General features: G+C 52.0%; 3 protein-coding genes across 3 annotated transcripts; 1 reads left to right on the top strand and 2 right to left on the bottom strand.

Moving 5' to 3' along the window:
* Positions 1-4,419: 4,419 nt before the first annotated feature.
* LOC141934586 (embryonic pepsinogen-like) lies at positions 4,420-8,204 on the bottom strand. The gene is made up of 9 exons (XM_074850161.1): positions 8,149-8,204; positions 7,650-7,812; positions 7,222-7,339; positions 6,614-6,732; positions 6,307-6,506; positions 5,757-5,870; positions 5,113-5,257; positions 4,753-4,851; positions 4,420-4,557 (listed from the first exon to the last, which is right to left on the bottom strand). The coding sequence occupies exons 1-9, from the start codon at positions 8,202-8,204 to the stop codon at positions 4,420-4,422; spliced, it is 1,152 nt and encodes a 383-aa protein (XP_074706262.1).
* A 3,712-nt stretch (positions 8,205-11,916) lies between these two features.
* Positions 11,917-15,106, bottom strand: PROK1 (prokineticin 1). Its single transcript, XM_074850162.1, has 3 exons — positions 15,035-15,106; positions 12,949-13,074; positions 11,917-12,036 (listed from the first exon to the last, which is right to left on the bottom strand). Exons 1-3 carry the CDS (start codon positions 15,104-15,106, stop codon positions 11,917-11,919), a joined length of 318 nt encoding a protein of 105 aa, XP_074706263.1.
* Positions 15,107-18,655: 3,549 nt separating this feature from the next.
* On the top strand, positions 18,656-20,451 carry LAMTOR5 (late endosomal/lysosomal adaptor, MAPK and MTOR activator 5). Its single transcript, XM_074850119.1, has 4 exons — positions 18,656-18,743; positions 18,906-18,967; positions 19,448-19,565; positions 20,086-20,451. The coding sequence occupies exons 1-4, from the start codon at positions 18,709-18,711 to the stop codon at positions 20,144-20,146; spliced, it is 276 nt and encodes a 91-aa protein (XP_074706220.1). The 5' UTR covers positions 18,656-18,708; the 3' UTR covers positions 20,147-20,451.
* The last annotated feature ends 302 nt before the right edge of the window (positions 20,452-20,753 follow it).

Below are 20,753 nucleotides of genomic sequence, written 5' to 3'. Positions count from 1 at the left end.
CCTGACCAATTCCCGGATCTGGGACTGCTCTGGCTGAAAAATAAGCTGGCAAAAAATTTAAAAGTTATATTTCTAACAGGATGAGCTCCCTGGTTGACCTGCCTAAATAATTTGGTTGGCACAGCAGGGTGGGCAGTGATGGTTGGGACCAAGCCACTAGGTGAGGGGATTAGGAGGAGAGGGATGGTGACCGGTCACGGTGACACAATCTCCAAAAAAGCTCCAGGGCACCATGGCTCAACACCTGCTGGGGTTTCTGATGGAAAACTGTGCTCTGAGAGAGGGAAGGGGATTTCTCCAGCAACAAATGCTCAACTCAGGGGTTATCTGGTGTACAAATGCCCTTGGGGATGAGCCACCATGACCTTGTAGCTTTTATTGTCCCGTATGTTACTGCAAATGGGGCACAGAGTAACAAGGGCTGATGTTTCCCATCAGCTCGGCTTTGCACTGTAAAAAGGCACTTCTGGTTTTCTAAAACATGCAAATTTCCACTGGCACTTCTGATGGGAGAAGCCAGCAACTGATCATTTTGCCGTTCTCTCTAATGCTAGCAGGTTTTCTTCCCACAAAAACATTTTGTTCCGACTTCACTGTTTCACTTGGCTTTTTTTGATGTTTCTGCCTACATTAAAATCACAGTTTCTCATGCAGTGTCTACACATCCGCTTTTATATCCCACATCTGTTATACTTGATGTCTCATCTCCTAAAGGTTCGACACGATCATTACGCAACGTGCCAGCATCGCTGGTTTGCAATTTCATTCAGAAGGAGCAGTGAAAGATGGATTTTATTTTTTTTTTAAACTCCTAGTCTGATGGAAAATGTGAGTTTGGGCTTGTCTGGATTTTCCCCATGGCAAAAATTCTGCAACCCTGGTCTGGGGAAGTTGTTATTTTGGTTTGGGGGTCTTTTTATGGACTGTCTTTTTGCAGTGAGGTCTTTCACACCCCAGGGAGATGGATCTGGGACATGACCAGCACAGTTCCCTCGGGATGGATTTTTCCATCTGGGACAAATCCCCCTTTTTGCTTGCTCTCCCTGGTTTTGTCCCATCCCTCCACCATCATCTTCCTCATCCCATCCCTTGAAATCCCCCAGCCTGTCATCCCGGACAGGAGGAGGAGCTGTGAGAGCCATTTAATCTTCCCACCGTGTTCAAGTTCTCATCATCTGTGGGGACAGCACAGCTGGACACAGCTGGAGAGCAGCACCCTGAGACATCCCCAGCTCCTCTCCATTCATCCCTCAATTCTCTCCAGCAGCTATTTTTATTTCATAGCAGGTTCTTTCTCTTTTTCCTCTAGAAAGCCTAAACTTTTCACATTCTTTCATTTTTTAGCGTGCTCGTCCTCAAACTTCACTCTCAGCCTGTCAAAGTTGAAGCACTTTTGGTGTTTATTCCTTGAGAAGTCACCATGAGAAACCCTGGTGGAAAGGCTTCGGTTGGGAAATATTCAGCCTTCTTGCTATGATCACATCTTCACTGCTCCTGCTCCCTTAGCAAACACGGACCAAAACGGTGCTGGGAGGGAGGGAGGGAGGCAGGGAGGGAGGCAGGGAGGGAGGGAGGGAAGGAGGGATAGATGGATAGATGGATGGATGGATGGATGGATAGATGGATAGATGGAAAGAAGGATGAACAACGTGATTCTTATTAACTTGTAAACTTTATTCTCAAATAAAAAAATAGATGCTTCAAAGTCTGGCATGCAGAAAATATTGTTTATTTGGACTGAACCTTTTGTTGTTGGTTGTGTGCTGCTCCACGGGATCTGGTCCCCAGTTGGGAATCATGTGTGGGGGTTGAGACACGGGACATTATAGATCTCCAGATCTGTGAGCTGAGGACAAACTCTGCAGGGATTTCCCCAGCACTTTGGCTTACACCATGTGTTGTGGGAGGCCAGGTCTGAGGGGAATCTCTGATTTATGCTATGAGGAAGGGGTCAGAGGCATTAAACTTCTCCAGACACTTTAGCCTGCTTTATCCTAAAGTGAAGAGGAGGAAAACCAGGCTATGGGTACCCAGTGTCAACACTCAGCTGGTGCTTGATGAACACCTGCCCAAAAACCCATTTTCCCACACAATTTGCAGCTTAGTACCTTCCCAAATACAGGCCCGGAGCTCACAGCTCAATGAAACCCATAAAAGGCTCTTATTAACTCTACTATTCTTCAGTCAAGCCCTACTGAGCCAATCTGTCATGCCCTCTAGCACACAGGCTGCATTCCCACTTGAAATTTTGTACTGCCACAGAAAAAGCTAAAAAGATGACAAGGAACCTCTTTGCTTTATCAGAAGGATGTTCTGGCTGCCTTTTATCCCTGGAGGAAGTTAGAACCTCTGGCCACATGTGAAATATTTATCAGCTAGAATCGTCTCCCTCCTCCTTTGAGCTGAGATTTCCAAGCAAGCCCTGGAGCATCCTTTGGCCACCACGCAGATATTTCTGGACTTCCCCGATGCACAGGAGTACAGTTTTGGCACCACAGCCACGAGATGGCACTCCAGGATAGACATTTCCCTCGACGTAGACCGTCCTGATGTGCTTCCCCCTCTCTAATTCATGCTTGGAAGCTTTTAGCTCATTTATTTCTTTATTGCATGTGTGAACGCAGATGTGGGAAGGGATGCTTTGGCCATGGGGGATGCTCTCATGGAGGAAGCCCACTGCAGGGTGGTGTTTGCCAGGGACTCTCGGCACTGGTGCAGAATAGCCGTGCCAGGAGGGTGTAGGAGCTGCCTCCTGGCACAGGATTTGGGCTGTTGGCCCTGTCTGGGACAAGAACACAGCTTCCCTCTGCCATCCCACTCAGGGAGAGCTCAGCTACAGCCCCTGGGTGCTCCTGCTGGGTCTTGTCCATCCTGGCAGGGGCTGGTCCATGGGTTGCTGCTCCTCTCAGCCGTGGTTCCCACTGCATCGGGCTCATTTCTTGTTGCTCATAACAATGAGAAAATTTCTGTGATGGAGCCAAGTTAAAGTCCCATCTGCCCAAAATCCGGGCTTGGGTCCCTCTTGTGCTTAGGCTGGGGCTGACTGACCCAGGTCTGTGTGAGCTCAGGGAGCTGGAGGGACATAAATCACATTTCCACTATCCCACATCATATAGGCCTTTCTAGCTGGCTCAAAGAGAGAGCAACATGTGCACAGTGAGAGGAGACAAAAATTAATTCCCAACCCCAGTCACCTGGATCTCCCCCTCCACATCCCTGTTCCCATCGGGTAAGCAAACTCTGGGCCCCACCAGTGATGGAGCCTCATTTATCAATGAATAATGCAAATAACCCCTTATCCCTCAGCACAGCAGACATGAAGAAGCAGCAGGGACTCTTGGATCTCTCTCCCGGCCGCCTGCTGAACGTTTTCACTGCAGCTGCTCGGGAGAAAAGAGGCAGCCTCCATTTTTAATAGGACTTTATATGAATGGAGGTAATTTCCTTTTCAAAAATGGGAACTGCTACTTTAAAGGAATGCAACAAAATTAGTGAAGGAATGTCCTGACTATTGTGAGGGAAAATGATCATAAAATAGATTAGATTTTTTTTGGGGGGTGGGGTGGGGGTTGCACAGTAGTAAAGACCTTAACTGAGGACTAGCTGGTGTTTCCAGGCTCTTGGTGACCACCTCATAGCACAGACTGGTTGTTATTGGGTGCTTAATTGAGATTCTTTATGGGGAAACAACTAAGTGTAACTGTATTGTTCTAAACTATGGAAGCTGAAATAAGACATTACCTCTACACATGCGCAGCTGTGGATGTGCTTCTGTAAAAGCCTCATGATGGGAAAGCACGCACTGGGTGAGAGACATCTCCTGCCCTGTTCTCTTGGGTGCTCCAAGGGAAATCTCCAGCCAAGCCACAACCTCCTGGGGCAGTCACTGCCCTGAGATGTCTTTGTGTTATCAGACACTATGTAGGGGACTCAGGGACAAACCTTGAGCTCAGGGATGGGGAACTACCCGGTCAGCAACTGGTGGGACATGACTGTGGGTCTGCAGGGATCTGCTCTGAGACAGGCTGTGTCTGGGATGGTGAGATCATCCTCCCTGGATGGAAATTTGGGTTTTCCATATTCATTCACTTGATGCAGCCCCAATAAAAGAGCCAGTCTTCACTTCCTAGGGGCCCACCCCTCAGTCACTGCAGGCTATGACCACACCTCCCAAAGGCCATAGTTAAGACTATGGGGACCAAATGCTGCTTAGACACCACAAAACATCAAGTGTATGACAGCTCCTTCCTAATTCCTGTCATTTTATCACACAAAAATATGCAGCCACTGACTCTGAACCATCAACATTTTATTTGTGTGTAAGCGAGAGATTCCTTGGGGATCTCTTGCTACACCAAAAAACACGGTTGTGGTCTGATTGTGTGATGAAACCACAGCACCGCTGCCATCGTGATGGATCTAAATAGCCTTGGCCAGTCCAACGCGGTTGTTGGCCCGGTCAAAGATGCTATAGTACACTCTGATGAAGACATCTCCCAAGATCCAGAGGTTCCCAGAGGTGTTCTGGAAGCTGCTGATGCAAGTGCCTTGGCTGTTCTGCATTTGACCAAGAAAAGGCAAATGGGGGAAATGTGGGTTAGTATCTTCTCTTGCATTGCTCTGGAGGCCCATGGTCATCCATCCCCCATCTCCCATGGGAATGGGAGAAGCCAAAGTGACCAGAGCCACTGAAGAAAGTAGAAGGACCTTGAGCGAGGCTCCTGAAACCAGGACCGCCTGGCTCCCCCTTACCTGTTCGGTGTAAGCCGAGGCGGACACAGGATACTGAGCCCCATCGATGACAAAGATGACGTCAGGCATGGCAGAAATGGAGCTGCAGTTCACGTTATACTGCAGAGAGCAGCAGAAAGAGGCTTTTAGGTGGGAAACAACATGTTTACAGGGCGAGGAGTGAAGTGATTTGATTTCACCAGTATAAACTAGAGACTAGGAGTGTCTCATGGTGATCTGTGTTGGAGATATCAGAGGAGCAGGGCTGGTTTGCCATGAGCAGAGATGTGGTTTCGCTGTGTGTGGCAGCAGGTTTGGCGCTGGGCTCGGCAGTACCAGGCTGCCTCCAGGGCAAGCAGAGCAAGCCATGGGTGCTCTTACCTCTCCGTACGTCTCCTGCCTGGCCCCAACCGTGCTCTGGATGTTACTAATGTCACAGGGTGGCCCAGCCACGAGGGAAGTGCCGGTGTCAACTACCGCTTGGCAGCCACCACGGCATGCGATCTCCTGGTTGTTCACAATGATGCTGGGGGGACAGACAAAGCATGGGGCCATTAAATAACCAGCTGGATTTTAGTGATGTTTTTGAACTTCTTTTATAAGAGTTAAAGCTGTGTAACCCAAAGTGTTGCCCTTGAGCCTTTTGCTTCTTGGAGTTTGCAATGCCAGCTGGTATCACAGCTCCTATTGCACACATGGGCACTGAAGCACTGAACACAGCCCAGCTGTTGGGACCCAACCAAGCCCAACAAAGTAGTTTTTAGACCATAATTTTGCTCTACTCATCACCAGACACGTCCCCAGGAGCACAGGCTTTGTGCAGAGAAGAACTGGGCTGTGTCCCAGGCACAAAGCATCCCCATTTTAGGTGACAGTTACCAAAGTACTGTGGATATCAGTCCCTTAACCTTCTGCATCCCACAGCTGTGGGGTGTTAGATGCCAGTGGAAAACCTTCAATGTTGAAGGGTCCAAGGTCTCTTTAGAAACAATGGTTAGAAAGGAACAGCAGAGCTGTTTTGTTACCTGTCCATGGAGATCTGCCAGTAACCTTGGTAAGAGACAGAGATCCAGTTGATGGAGCCGGTGAAATAAGACTCATCAATGCCCCCAAAGATGACTACACTCCCTGTTGTCTCACTGGATGATGCAAAAAAGAAAGAGAGTGGAGGGTTTGCCACCTGGCTTCGGTGCAGGTAGCTTAAACCAGCAGGGCTGCATGTCCCATGGGGTGAGATGCCGCTTGCAATGCCACGGTCACACCTGCTCCCCTCCTCGTTAGAGAGGAGTGAGGCAGTGGTACAACAGCAGTGTGTGCCAGGGCCTTTGGACCCAGAAAAAGGGAAAAAGGGAGCACGTGGCTGGAAACTACAGAGGTTTCCCCGCAAGTCATAAGCTCCCCAGTGAGTCTGGTGGCCATCTGCTATGAGCCCCCCAGTCTTTGCATCTCAGGACACAGTGACAACAGCTGGATGGCAGCAGTGACAGCAGAGGAGCTGGAGCCACCAGCAAATGCAATGATCTGCATGAGCTTCATCTGCTGCCTTCCCCAGCCCTTGAGACCCACATGGCTTACCGGGACAGGTAGACCGAGAAGAGGTTCTCCTCCAGCAAGCTCTCATTCACCAAATTATCAAACACCGGTGTGATCCCATCAGCAGCCAGATTTGGGTAGCCCAAGCCCAGGATCCCATCAAATTTGACATGGACAAAAAATTGGCCGGGCTCGGTGGTGCTCAAGCCAAATTGCTGGTTGATGTCCACCAGAGATGCAAGCTAGGAACAGGGAGGATGATGTAAGATATGGATCACTGCAATATCGATGTCAATCAGGTGGAGAAGGCACAAAGAACCTCCACTGGAAATGCCACCGTGACACTCACAATGACGGTGTCGGAGCCCACGGTGCCCTCCATGGCGCCGGTGCCATAATGAATAGACAAGTTCTGCCCTGTTCTTTTGTAGGTGGAGGACTGCGATGGGTTAAACATCTGATGGTTTTCTAGAAGGTAAGTGGGAAAATCAGAAACGAAGACTTTCAGCAAGGCTAAGCTGTGAGGGAAGCGTGGGAGGAGGAACCCTGCTGAATTGCTGTTTAGACCTGCCATTTATTATCCTGCTTTCAGGAACAATTTAGCTGTGAGCATTTTCTGTCCCTGCCCCTCCTCCAGCAACCAGGGATCTGCAGGAAATCCCATCACCCCCTTTGGACAGATGGCGAAACTGAGGCACTGAGCACTAAGCACATCACCCTGTGGAGTACAGCACTGAGTAGTTCCTACACCCCAAATACTCATCTCGCCAGTGCATTTCACAGATGCTATGGACCCAGCACCATTGGGTCTGCTCATTGCACTGGCTAGATGTCCCCTGGTCCCCTGGCAACGGCAATGTCACCTCATTTTTCGGGCTCAATTGTGCAGTTATAAGCCCAGGATGCGCTGCTGGACCCAGCTGTGCCAAATGGGGACCCCTGCCTGCCCCTACTTACGGCAAGCCAGGCTGGCGCAGGAGACGGAGGGAACCCAGAGGTTGGAGGAACCGGTGTCGAAGACCACGGTGAAGTCCTGTGGCGGGGTGCCGATGGAGATGGCCCCATAGTACTCCATCTGTGGGGCAGCAGGACCAAGGGTTGCTTTTAAGGCATGAAACCAAACCTGGAGCTTCCCCAGGCTTGCAACCTTCATGGTGCCCTTCTTGATGGAGACACCTTGCTTCTCGCAGAGCTGCTGGGGGCACATTTCAGTGTCCTGGCTCTGTCCAGGGCCACCAGCACGGGCAAGAAGGGGCAAAGGATGTGAGCTGAAGGCTTTGGGGTAAAAGGATTTGGGTTTGGCCCATGCACAGCACAGACATGGGGATGGGCATCCCACAAACCACCCCAGGGCTGTGCCGCTGGGAATCAAAGCCAATACTCACGTCAAGGGTGTTCAGCAGGGGCTCGGTGGCCACTTTGGTCCCGTTGGGAAAAGCATGTGGGAATTTGGTGCCAATGTCATAGTGGTGATGCTGGAAGAAGTGGTGCAGCAAACCCTTCTCCCTGAGGACCTGTCTCAGCTTCTTCCCCCTTTCCAAGCGCAATCTGACACAAGCACCAAGGAAAAAATAAGTTAGATAGGATTTTGCTGCCTGCAGCTCCTGCAAGCAGCGTTTAACACCTTCAATATTTGTGCTGATCCAACAGCAGAAGCCCAGTGGACTCCCCCAAAACACTGAGTCGGGGATTTCTGCAAAACCCCAAAGCACCTCCAGAAACCAGATCCCCTCCAGGCACCCCCTCACACCTCCTCTGCACCCCTGCAGCAGCTTTCCCAGACCTTAGCTCCACTTCTCAAACCCATTAAAAGGCTCTGAATGCTCATTTTCCCCCTTCAATTTGACTCGGGTGGCCTGCGAGAGCGATGCTGCGGCGACTTACTTGGTGATGCCCTGGGAGAGGGCAGAGGCAGCGCAGAGGAGCACGAGGAACCGCATTGTGCTGGGGCTACCAGGGCAAACACCTGGAGGTTTATATAGCCCCTGCGCACCCCACCTGTGGTACCAAGAGCCACCAGGACCGCTGCTGCCCCATCCCCTCCGGTGGGCACCCGGCCAAGGCAGTGACACCCAGGCACTGAAGGACACGGCAAACATCAGCTAAATTCAACGCGTCACGTGGCAAGGTGGGGGCACGCTCACACCATGCTGACCATGATATCTGTATCCCCCCTCCAAACGCTCCGTCCTTCAGCACCCCAAATCCTTCACCACAACCAGGCACTGCCTGCGTGGGGGCAACATTGTGACTTTTCATTTCGGCATCCAAAGCCATTGCGAGCAGCAGTGGGACCCCCCCAGCCTCCATTTATGGGTGTCTCTCCCCAGTTGGGATGGGGAAGGGGGCCCCACAGGGTGCTGATATGTGTGTACACCCCGGGGAGGTGCGTGCGTGGGGTGTACGCACGTTTTGACACTCTGGTGCCCGCTGTTATCAGCAAAAACCAATTAGTACAGTGGGGTGCAAACAGGCTGCGGAAAGGTGACCCTGCAGCATGCTGACCCCTCGCAGCGTGGTTTGCCCAGTGATATAGGGACAATTAAAACCAGATTAAAACTCCTAACGAGTGCCCGCAGTGATAATGGCTCCAGGCACCAGCTCGCCTTTCGCAGGATGCAAAGAGAGCGGGAAGGAGGCGGCTGTCGGAGGTGACGCTGAGCGATGCAGGATAAGGATCCTGGTATCTGCTCAGTGCTGGTTTTATTGGAGCACCATGGCCCAAGCCCCTACACCCCCTCCAGATCCCCAAAACTTGGTGGCAGCTGCTGGTGTCTCTGCAGGATATTGGGTTTCTCTGATGACTGTGTGGAAAAGCCAACAAACCCTTTTTTTTGGTCTTTATTGTTTGAATTTCCTAGCAGTGTTGCCACTTGGGATGCTGTGGGCAGAGCCACTCCATCCCCGCGCTGCTGGGACGGTCCCCTCCGCTGTGGGGGGAAAGCGGGTTTCTGTGGTGGGGCTGGATCTTGTCATGGAGTAAAGCAGAAATTAATAATGATTTTTTCAGCAGAGGGAAGGGAACCGGCTGAAATTCTCTGGTTAATTTGTACAGGGGTGGGAAGGGGCTGGGATGGGGCTATGGAGGCCAAAAAGGCAACGAGGTGCAATCCCAGTTTGGCCTCAGACATGAGTTTAAAGCCATCGGGATGAAGGGCAGAAACCTGGTGGGACCAAAAACCTCTGTCCAAACAAAAAATAAATAAAGAAATTTTTAAAAACCCCAATACATTAATATATATACATTAATATAAATATAAAAATAGCTAATATATAATAATATACAACAAATATAGAATAGTAATGATGTTATTGTTATAATCTTAGTATAGTATATATGATATATAAGATGCGTGGTATAACAAAATAATAAAAATAATAAAAATAAATATGACATTTATATATTTAAATATTTTATATATATTATATTTATATATAATAAAAATATATAAAGCTCACAAAGTCCAGTTAACCCTGCCAGTAGATAAGCAGCTTCTCAAAGGCTGCTGTCCCTGTTCAAGATGGGGGTCACTGCAAGTTTCTGTAGAGAGAAATGTAGGGTGGGAGCAATAATTTATACTTGGTGTAAAAGTGGGGACAGGTTTGATGTGTGTTTTAGAGGGGGAATTGCACGATGCTGTTTGGTAACCACACACGCAATTGTTTCAGGTGTTGACTGGTCAGACCCAGGAGCATCTCCGGGATGTGGTGCCGGGTCTGGGACACCCCGGCCGTGTCCTGGCCGGGTCCCAGCCCGCGCTGGCTTGTGCAGCTGGGCACGATTCACCTTGGAGCCAGAACATTAAACAGCGAGTGGGGAAACGCACGTGCAGGAGGACGAGAGGGGCACTTGGCACCGCGCCGTGGGGAAAAGCAGCTCCCGGGAAGCAAACAGCCCCTCGTGCTCCTGATGACGAGGTTGTGTTGACTTTTCCCCCCGTCCCTGCGGGAGGACGTGAGCTTTTGCTTTGTTGATTGTGCTTTTTCCCCTGCATGGAGGTTTCCACCTCTAGGGAAAAAAAAAAAAAAAAATTTGCTGGGTTTTGCTCCCCTAAATACACTTTGAAAGCAGCTTAAAGTGATTTTTTGCTAAACTGCAGGTAAAACCATGCAGGGACACATCCCCGGCGAGAGCTTTCACCCAGCATCAAACACCAAATCCCAATTTCTTTACTCTCCATCGTAAAACAGCATCTGCCACAGCCATATATTTAGCGTCCTCTGGGGTCTTCAGAAACAGAAACAGTTGCTGCTATAGCACCAACACCCAAAAAACCCCACCAAAACCCATGAAAACCCACCAAAACCTACCAAAGAGGGAGGCCCCGGAGCAAAGGAGGGTGCCACAGCTCCCAGCACTGAACCCCAAGGGCTGTCCAGGAGCAGCTCAACAATAAGCTTTGTGTTTAAGCACTGCATCTGCTTGAAAGGAAACCAATTGTTTGGGGGTTTTTTTGCTGTAAATGCTGATTATTGTTTTTTATTTCTTTTTTTTATTTCGTTTTATTTATTACTGCTGGGGGTTGCTGTAGGAAGCAGAAGGGACGCTCGGGTGATACATGACTTTTCCACAATATGTTTTTAAGAGGGGAACTGAAAGCACGTGTCTGAGAAAACTTTTGGCACATTTAATTAACTTTAATATCCCATTCTCCTCTCAGATTCAACTGACATAAAGAGAGGCTCCCAAACCTCATACGGTGCCTGAACCTCAGGCAGATGCTGAAGCTGGAAAACATTTTTCTGCGTCCCAAAGACCCACATCTGACACGACACAGCTCCAGCCAGCCCTGCTTCAGCCTCTGCTGAACACATTGCATTGCTTGAACTTTGGGGAAGATACTTGATACCGATTTCTTTTAATTGCCGACTAGATTAGACCATTCATCACCAGCTTGAAGAGCTGCTTCCAGGAAAAACTAGGCTGATAAGACACAACTGGGCAATATCACGATGGGAATTAATCATTACAGAAATGGTTTATCCAATAGGAATTGCAGGGAAACTGCTGAAACTCCCAGCAAAAGGAAGTTTCTGCGCCTCTGATTCTTGTCTTTCCTAGTGAAAAGTGTAAAAAGAATTAAAGTCAGGTCTCCACCACCACTTTCGTCACTGGGCTCAGCCCTGCAGACACTTTGGCAGATGAAATGATGCTGCTCAGCTTCACATCCCAAATTTTATGATGTGCCAGGATAAAAAACACAGGAGGAAGCTCTTGGCTGCTGGGTGCTTGGCATCTACTGTCACTCATCCCACATTGCATCACCCTTGATTCTTACTGTATAAAATAGAGGAGGGAGGTGAAAGCTAGCTGACAGCATCCATTACATGCAGACAACATCTTGTGAAAGGGATTTTTGAGGCCACAGGCATTTGCCACACACACTGTCCTTCAATCCACTCCTCTGCAGAGGATGCTGGAGTTGGGTCCTGCTCCAGGTTGGGGCAGAGCTTTGCTAAGCCACATGTTGGAGCAGCTTGGCCTGACCATGCCTCAGTTTCCCTATATAACATATATAGCTTATAACAACACTGTCTACCCTGGAAAAGCACTTTTAAGGTTGCCTGGTGCTATGCGGGCACCCAGCAGCCATGGGAGAGGGCAAGAAATGGGTGCTGGGGGCTCACGGATGGAGAGCCAGAAGCACAACCCTAAAAATCAATGTTCTTGAAGTTGATGGAGCAGCGGTAGCGGCCGTCGAGGAACCTGGAGCATATGAGGTTGGGCAAACACGGGCAGGTGTGGTGCTGGCGCTTCCCAAAGAAGGGGACCTGCGGAGAGACACGGGAGAGATGCAGAAGAAATGAGGGCATCAGGGCTCTGCTGCAACCAAAAAATTATCAGATGGGATCAAGGCCCTGAGAAAATCTCTGGCTCTTCTCAGAGGTTTAATGGGGATATGCCTGAAATTAATTTTTGATCCCTCTGAAGCCCTTCACTCCTTCCTTGTGCCAGCAGAAGGCACAACATCATTAAATCTTGCTCCCAACGTGCAAAATCAATATGGGAGCATGGAGTGGGATGCTCCCCCCGAGGCTGGGATGCTGCTGTTAAATCCTCGCGGAGGAGGAATTGCAGCAGTGTTGCACTTTGGGCTAATCCCAGTGCGCTGGGGTTTCTTATCGGCCAGAAATCACGGCGCTGGGTGGCTCTGCGGCATTAACTCGGCTTCTCCTCGCTTGGCAGAGCATTTATGGCTCAATTTAGAGCAGCACGCTGTGCGCTTTTCTTTTAAATGAGTGGACCAGGCGGCTCAGTCCCAGCCCCGAGTTGACATCTGCAGCAGCCGTGGGGCATCCCAAGGATTTAGGGTGGCGCAGACAGGCAGGGGGTTGTTCAAAATACTTTAGAGGCTGAAACCAGCTGCAGCACAACTGCTCAGGGACCACCACGCTGCTGCCTGAAGCCTCATCCCAAATCACAGAATTATGGTTGGAAGGGACCTCAAGGATCATCTAGTCCAACCTTTTTTGGGACAAGCATGGTCTAGACAAGATGGGCCAGCGCCCTGTCCAGATGAATTTTAAAACTGTCCAATGTTGGGGACATCCCAGCCCCCAACACCAACCCCCTTCTCCACCCCAAGGCTGTAATGGAGCTTTTCTCCTATGCGAGGAGCTCGATGCCCTTTGCCTGGTCCTTGTCCCCCCTCCCAGCCCCACCGGGCACCCCCACACCAGTACCTTGTGACTGAAGGGGTGGCACTCGTCCCCCTCCTGCCCCAGGGGGGTGCACATCCGCAGCCCCCGCAGCCAGAGGCTGATGGCACAGCAGGTCCCGCTGCCACACTGCGGGTCCCGCTCGCAGGCCTGGGGAGAGGGACAATGGTGGGTTAGTGCGACCGGCCAGGAAAACATCAGGACCCCTCTTCTGGGGTGGGGGGTCAGGGGAGAAATCAGCCTGCACCAAGCTGCTGGGTGTGACCCCTTAATGGGGATTGAAGGGAGAGGGGTTTGTTGTTCCTAGCTCTCCCAGTTTGGGTTAAGATAGGGAGGTTTTGGGGCAGGGCACGGGTTGGATTAGAGGTGCTGGGGTTGAAGGGGGAAATCCCTCGTGCATGCAGTGATGGGAGGGACAGGAAAAGTTTTCAGCTGCCCAACTTAAAAGCAGCATCAGTGCTAAGTCAGAGCAGCAGCACTGGGGGATAAAGTCACTGTCCGGCTCCTCCGGCCTGCATGCACATCGCCCGTCTGAGCCTGTAAAACTTGTTAAATAACGCAAATGCCCAGTGCTTTTTTTATGTTGTCAGTAGGGAGCAGAGTAATGCCAGCAACTCGACCTCTCCCACCCAAGGCAGATGTAAAATGGAAAACAGTCACCTCTCCCCCCCAGGATGGGGAAACTGCTGCACCAGCTCAGCACCACACCTGGAAGCCCACGAGGATGGTGAGAAGAGGTGGAGGGGGGCACCTCGAGCACCAAGCAGGTCCCATTTTGCCCCCAGGCTGTGTTGCCATCACTAGAGCAGCTCACTGCACCCCTGACCCCTTCTCTGACCCATTTTCCTGAGGTCGGGTTGGTAGCTGATGGGTCTCACCCAACTCCCCCGGGGTCCCCCCCTCCCTGGGGAACGTCTCTCCCAGGAGTTCCCAGCCACGAGCCTGTTGCTCGTACAGATGAAGAGGTGTGGAAATTGCAATTGGGGAAAAAAATACAAGGGCAATGGATAGAGCATAATTCTGGGGTGCAGCTCTCTCACAGGGGGGCAATAAGGGGATTTTGCAGAGTCTTCCCTTTCCTGAAGGAAACCTGATCCTCTTCGAGCATCCAAAGCACCTTGTAATACCCAAATACTGTTAAAAATCAGATCCCAGCAATGATGGACCCTCACCTGCAAACTCTGGGGGGCCTGATGTGGGGTGCAGGCAACCAGGGAGCTGCACATCCAACCTGTTTTCTCTGCTTATTCAAAATGAGTTATTTAAGCCCTGGGAACAATTTCAAAAGCTGCTGGGTCTATTTGGCCCTGGTTGGAGGTGACTCCCCCCGACCTAGCTTTGCAGCTCTGGATGTATGTAGGGGTTGGGGAGATTCAGCCAAAAAAAATCACAGGCTTGAAAGAAATAGGTCTGACTATAAGGGGTGTCTGGGAAAAGAGGAGCCAAGAGCCAGCTGAAGGCATCCACAAAATTCCTATGGGTTGGGAAAAGCCAGGAGGCAAAGAATCAGATGGGATGCAAACCTGTCGTCTTGGTTTTAACCAGAAGAATTTTTGCTGCCAGGGGACAAAGGAGGAGGTTCAGCCAAGCCTGGCTTTGCTGAAACCAGCATCTGGACTCCTGAAGCACCACAAAATCCTGGGTTCTGTCCCCAAACTCACTTCTCCTCTTGCTTTTAGCATCACCCTTGGTGCAGCTCTTGCTCAGCAGCACCGACCTCTCGGACATGCTGAGCCCCAAAAGCATCATACCTCTCCCTTGCATCCTGACATTTCCCTTCTCTTTTAATAATTTCTCTTAGTTTGGGAGGGAGAAAGACAATCTGGGGTGTTCAAGCCCTTGTGCCAGGTGGAAACATGCTCTGGGGGATGCCCATAAAGATATATTCTCTTTTCCCTCCTGGAAAACTTCCTAAAATCTCTGTGTGCCAGGTCTGACACGGTGCTGAGAAGAGCAGCAGAAAGAGCAGCATCCACACCAGAAAAACAAGTAATAATTCGGGGGAAAAACCCCAAAGCAAACAGCAAAAGGCACCGCTTCCTGCCTTATTTCCCAAAATAATAAAAAAAATAATTAAATCTCCCAGGTTGGGGATGGGACTGGCACTTACCCCGGTGATGACGGCGCAGGGGCAGGAGGTGACGAGCAGGAGCAAGCAGAGGGTTTGCAGGAGCTGGCCCATGGTGCTGGGGCAGGAGCCGTCTCCCCGAGGTCTGCAGCAGCCCCGCGCCTCCCACCCTATATAACCCCTTCCAGCTCCGCCACCGTGGGCTTTTTTTTTTTCCCCCTGATGATCTCAGAATAAGCAGATGAGACCTGAATCTCTAATGGTATAAAAGAAATATTAATAAACTACTGAGGAAGGGAGAAAAAGCCTCACCTCTCCCACCCGCACACACGACCCAGGGTTATTTTTCAGCTAAGCCAACACAGCTAGATTTTCCAAGTACACCTCTATATCCATATTTATCCCTGACGGATGTACTTAAGAACTGAATTAAGAATTTGTGATTATTTAGCTAAAAGAAAACACAAGAATAAAGTTAGCCTGCTGCTTCTTGTCTCCTAAGAGCACAATGCTTAATAATGTGGCTCTGTGATAAATATCTTGTAGAAATAGACTTGGCTGCATTTATTTGTGAGAATAAAAGAAGGTGGAGAGGGAATAATATCTTTTTCAGTAATGAAGGTATGTTTGAATCTGAATATAATGTGTAATTAAGTTGATTTATGGTTTGAAGTATATCCCCATACCTCAAATTGCATTTGGCGCATCTCCTGGGAGCACAAGGGAATAAGACCAGGGATTGCTAAAGTGGTTAAAAAGGCAGGAAAAGCTGGAATTATCAGCTTCTTTTTTAATTTGTATATCCTGGGAGGATGGAAGGGACAACATCCCAATGTGCTCAGGGATGGGGGGCCTCAATGAAAACACCCACCAGCCCCCAGAGTCACATCCATCAGGTGAGAGAGGAGCAAGAAATCTCTGCAGCCTCTGCAGTGCGATGTCCCCGCAGAGCTGGGGCCATTCATCTGCCACCGCCTCATCCCAGGCAGCCCCTCTGGGAATCCAGCAATAACAAAAATAAAAATAATTAAAAATTTAAACACCCTTCCATGGTCAATGCGTGGTCCTGGGCTCCCGTGGTCCAGCCTGGATTCAGCTGGGACTCCCCAGACCGAGCTCCCAGTACCCACAGCCGCGCTGGCCGGGGCTGTGCAAGCAAAGTCCGTGGCTAAGATCCTTTGCACAACGAGGGCGGGAAATAAAACTCCATTTTCCCAAAAATATAAATAAAAGGCAGAATTTTTTCAGCCCTGGATCGCTAGATACCATCCCCGTGAAATCAGGGCCCCCACCACTATGAATTTCGCCCCTTCTGGCTTTTCCCATTGAGGAATAAACATCCCTGAGCCTGATTTTGGGGCTGCTCCCTGTCAGACCTGGTCCATGAGGGCAAATTAGGGACCAAAAGCAGGGAAGGGTGCTCGGCCCTGGGGGAGAAACATGGCCCGAGGTGATGGGCTGGGATTTGAAATATGGGTTTGATTGGAGCCACGTGGTTTAATCAGGCTTTTCTGTTGAATTTCTTTTGAAGACTATCAGTCCGGAGCTAAATCGTCTATTTAATTAGTTAAAAATAGCCCCGGCATTTCCCTGCCCAGAGACCAGCACTTCTTTTGATGTGGCAGCTGTTCTACTGCTTCACTAAAGTCTCCTCCACCTGGGCTTCAATTAATTAATCCCAACTCTTCCAAAAATTCCTCCTTCCAGAAGTCTTGCAGCCGGGAATGGCTCGGGAGCAGTCGTTTCAGGAAGGTTTCCTTGTGAAGGTGCCGACAGGACAGGGAGGATGCAGCCCCCCGCCTCCATAGGGTATATCTGTATTTTTGTCCTGCGTTGCTTCCTAGCGGGAGGGGGGGAAAGACAAAAAAAAAAAAGGCAATATAAATCCAAGCCATCCCATTGGGGTGGGATGCAGCGGGGAGCCCCTGGGCAGTCAGCATTAGGGCTCTCAGTGCTGTCTGAGAGAGCTCCCAGCTCAACCAAGGAGAAAGAAAAATAAAATAAAAAATAAAAAATGCTGTTGCACTTCACTTTCCCCATCAATAACATTTTAATTTTCCGACCTGACAAGCCAAGATCTATTGCCAGGCGCAGTCAGGAACGGCTTCAGCCAGCACCTTATTAGCATCACCGAGCTTTGCGATGCACCCACCATATATTACCTCCCACTCTCCGCTGTCAGCGGGGCTTGTTTTTGGGGGGGCTCCTTGCAGGAAAGCTGGGCTGAGCATCGCTTTTAACACCTCTCTGCCCCATGGGAACTGGATGGGGGTCCTGACCCCTCCGGCACTGTATGCAACCATCCAGTGTGGCCCTTCTTGCTGTAACTATTGGGCTCCAGTCCCTGTCCCTGTGTCCCCACATCTCTGTGTCCCCCAACCCGCATCCCCTGCTGTGGCCCAGCTGTGAGAAGATGCTCTGGCCGGGGTGGGTGTGCAGGGGCACCGCCGTTCAAACACCACTTGGATTTCATTTTGCCGTGCGAAACCTGAGCGGTGCAACGTGGAGGGAGGTGCAACAAATAAACCATGCTCAGGAGTATAAAGGTGGAGAAAAGGGATGGAAAAAAAAAAAAACCAACCAAAACCCAAGAACCTCAACTGTACCTCTGTGCCCAGAGAGGGCTGTTTTGGGGGGCAAGGAGGTGCAGGGCCTGGATTTGCAGGGGTGCAGGTAACCCCCCCAAATGTCCAAAGAAGGCAACGGAGCTGGTGCAGGGTCTGGAGCACAGGTCTGATGGGGAGCGGCTGAGGGAACTGGGGGGGTTTAGTCTGGAGAAGAGGAGGCTGAGGGGAGACCTCATGGCCCTCTGCAACTCCCTGAAAGGAGGGTGCAGAGAGGGGGGATGAGTCTCCTGAGCCAAGGAACCAGCGCCAGGCCAAGAGGGAATGGCCTCAAGCTGCGCCAGGGCAGGGTCAGACTGGCTCTTAGGAAGGATTTCTTTGCAGAAGGGGCTGTTGGGCGTTGGAATGGGCTGCCCAGGGCAGGGGGGGAGTCCCCATCCCTGGAGGGGTTGAAGAGTCGGGTTGAGCCAGCGCTGAGGGATCTGGTGGAGTTGGGAACGGTCAGGGTGAGGTTCATGGTTGGGCTGGAGGAGCTTCAAGGGCTTTTCCAACCTTGAGGATTCTGTGATTCTGTGACATTGTAGAGAGGTTGGTGCTGGTCTCTTCTCCCAGGGAATTAGTGACAGAACAAGAGGGAACGGCTTTAAACTGCAACAGGGGAGGTTCAGACTGGACATGAGGAACAAATGTTTCCCAGCAAGAGTGGTCAGAGAGTGGAATAGGCTGCCCAGGGAGGGGGTGGAGTCCCCATCCCTGGGTGTGTTTAAGGGCCGTTTGGATGAGCTGTGGGGGGATGTGGGGTAGGGGAGAACTTTGTAGAGTCGGGCTGAGGGTTGGACTCGATGATCCCGAGGGGCTTTTCCAACCTGAGTGATTCTGGGATTCCATGACATGAGGGCACGGTGCAGGTCAGAGCCTGCAGCGGCTCCTTCAGCGCCCGGAGCCCCGGGCGGCTCCCAGGGGCGGGCGGAGGGTGGGAGCTGTTCGGGCTGTGCCCCGGGACACCCGCAACGGGGCTGGGCCGGTGCCTTCGCGCAGCGAGCGAGACCTTTTGGCCCCGCGGAGCCGCCGTCTGCGCGGGTCACGTGGGTGACGCCGCTGCCAGGAGCGGCCGGGGAGGGCGGAAGTGGGGGGGGTGAAGGGCCCGGCGGCATGGAGGGGACGCTGGAGCAGCACCTGGAGGACACGTACGGGCTGGGGGGGACACACGGGGGACGGGGACGGGGCTGGCCGTGCCTCAGCGGGGCCGCGGGGTGGGGGGTGAGTTGGGCCTAGGCCGGCCCGAGGCCCGGCGCGGGGGTGCGGGGCCGCCCCGGCGCTGACCGCCGCTGTTTCTCCCCCCCCCGCAGCATGAAGAGCCCGGCCGTGGTGGGCGTCCTCTGCACCGACTCGCAGGGGCTCAACCTGGGCTGTAAGTAACCGAGCACCGCCGGGGACGGGGCGCGGGGGGGGCTCCCGGCCCTGCCCGGTCCCGCTAAGGACTCCTGGGGGTTGGGGGGCACCAGGCCCTGCCCTGCTGGAGCCCTCCCCCGTTTGGGGGGCACCGGGCCTTGTCCTGCACGGGGCCGCACCCCCCCACACTTCGAGGACACCGGGCCCTGCCCTATTCTAGCCTTCCTCCACACCTTTGGGTGGCCCCAAGGGCCCCCCGCCAGCACCCACCTGCAGCAGGTACCCAGCTTCCCCCCCCCCACCCTTCCCCACGCACTTCAGGAAACCCAGCTCTTCCTGCCACTTAAATTCAGGCTTTTCGGTGGTTTGAGAGCAACAATTTGGGGAGACACTGTGTCAGCCCCCAGGGGAGGCAGAGGGGACCAGCCCCCCTCGGCCCCAGGGGGAGGCTGCCTCACACTAACGTGTGGCTTTAGCCAACGTCTCCCCCCTCTCGCAGGCCGAGGAACCCTCTCGGATGAACACGCTGGCGTCATCTCGGTCCTGGCCCAGCAGGCAGCCAAGCTCACCTCCGACCCGACCGACACGCCCGTGGTGTGCCTGGAGTCGGACAGCGGGTGAGTTTCCAGCCTGGGGGATGCCACTTTTTACCACATTTGCTTTTCCCCCCAGCACTGGGACCCTCCCTAGAGTCAGATCCCTAGAGCCACTCTCCTCATCTTGAGCTAAACTGGCAGATGGGGAGAAGCCCCACCTCCGAAGCCATGGGGGGAAGGTAGTTGCTGCCATGAGCATGTGATTAATGGCAGCTCAAGAAGCAGGAAGTGTAAAAGCAGTAGGAAACCTTTCGGGGTGGGGGGGGTGGGGGGGGGGGTGGGGGGGGTGGGGTGGTTACTGCAGCTCTATACCTCTTCCACCTTGGGGATCCCTGCGGATAACGAAACCTGTGCTGTAGCCAGTCAGACTTCTCCAGCACTCTCCATGGGAGTGGGCAGAAGAGACTCAGGGACCAACAGGTCTAGCGCAGAGCTGGGGGTTGCTGCAGCCACTGAACGATCCCCCCATCCAGTTTCCCACCCTCGTCAGCTCCTCCTCGCCAGAGCTGGCTTCTCACCTGCCTCAGCACTTTTCCTCTAGGAATATCATGATCCAGAAGCACGACAGCATCACTGTAGCAGTGCACAAGCTGGCGTCCTGACCCTCAGGAACCTGCGCAGCGCTCCACTCCGCCTCCGGCCCAGCTCCTCCTCACTGGACAACCACTCTGCTGCTCCAGCGCGGAACGTGCTTGTAGTACCAAACCTGGGCTGAAGGCTCTCCCTCTCCACTTAACAGCTCCTGTGCAGCTCTCGGGGTCTCCAACTCACATTTTAGCACTTGTACTGCTGAGGATGAAACGTGGGTCACTCACCAAGCTCGTGTAATGATCAGATACTACAAGGTGTATGTGTGTGCGTGGCCTTATTTGTTGGAGAAGTCAATAAATTACCTGCAAAAACATGACTTTGCTTCTGTTTGCTCCAGCTGTGAAAACTGTCCCCATTGCTTTGCCTTGTTTGCAAAGCCAAGCCACGTAACTTTGGGATGAGTCTCTTGAGCCAAGGAACCAGCACCAGGACAAGAGGGAATGGCCTCAAGCTGCGCCAGGGCAGGGTCAGACTGGCTCTTAGGAAGGATTTCTTTGCAGAAGGGGTTGTTGGGCGTTGGAATGGGCTGCCCAGGGCAGGGGGGGAGTCCCCATCCCTGGAGGGGTTGAAGAGTCGGGTTGAGCCAGCGCTGAGGGATCTGGTGGAGTTGGGAACGGT

Source organism: Strix aluco, chromosome 25 (genome assembly GCF_031877795.1).
Source record: "Strix aluco isolate bStrAlu1 chromosome 25, bStrAlu1.hap1, whole genome shotgun sequence".
Taxonomy (NCBI): Eukaryota; Metazoa; Chordata; class Aves; order Strigiformes; family Strigidae; genus Strix; species Strix aluco.
The sequence above is the reverse complement of the archived record's forward strand: the minus strand, read 5'-3'. Positions and strand labels throughout refer to the sequence as shown.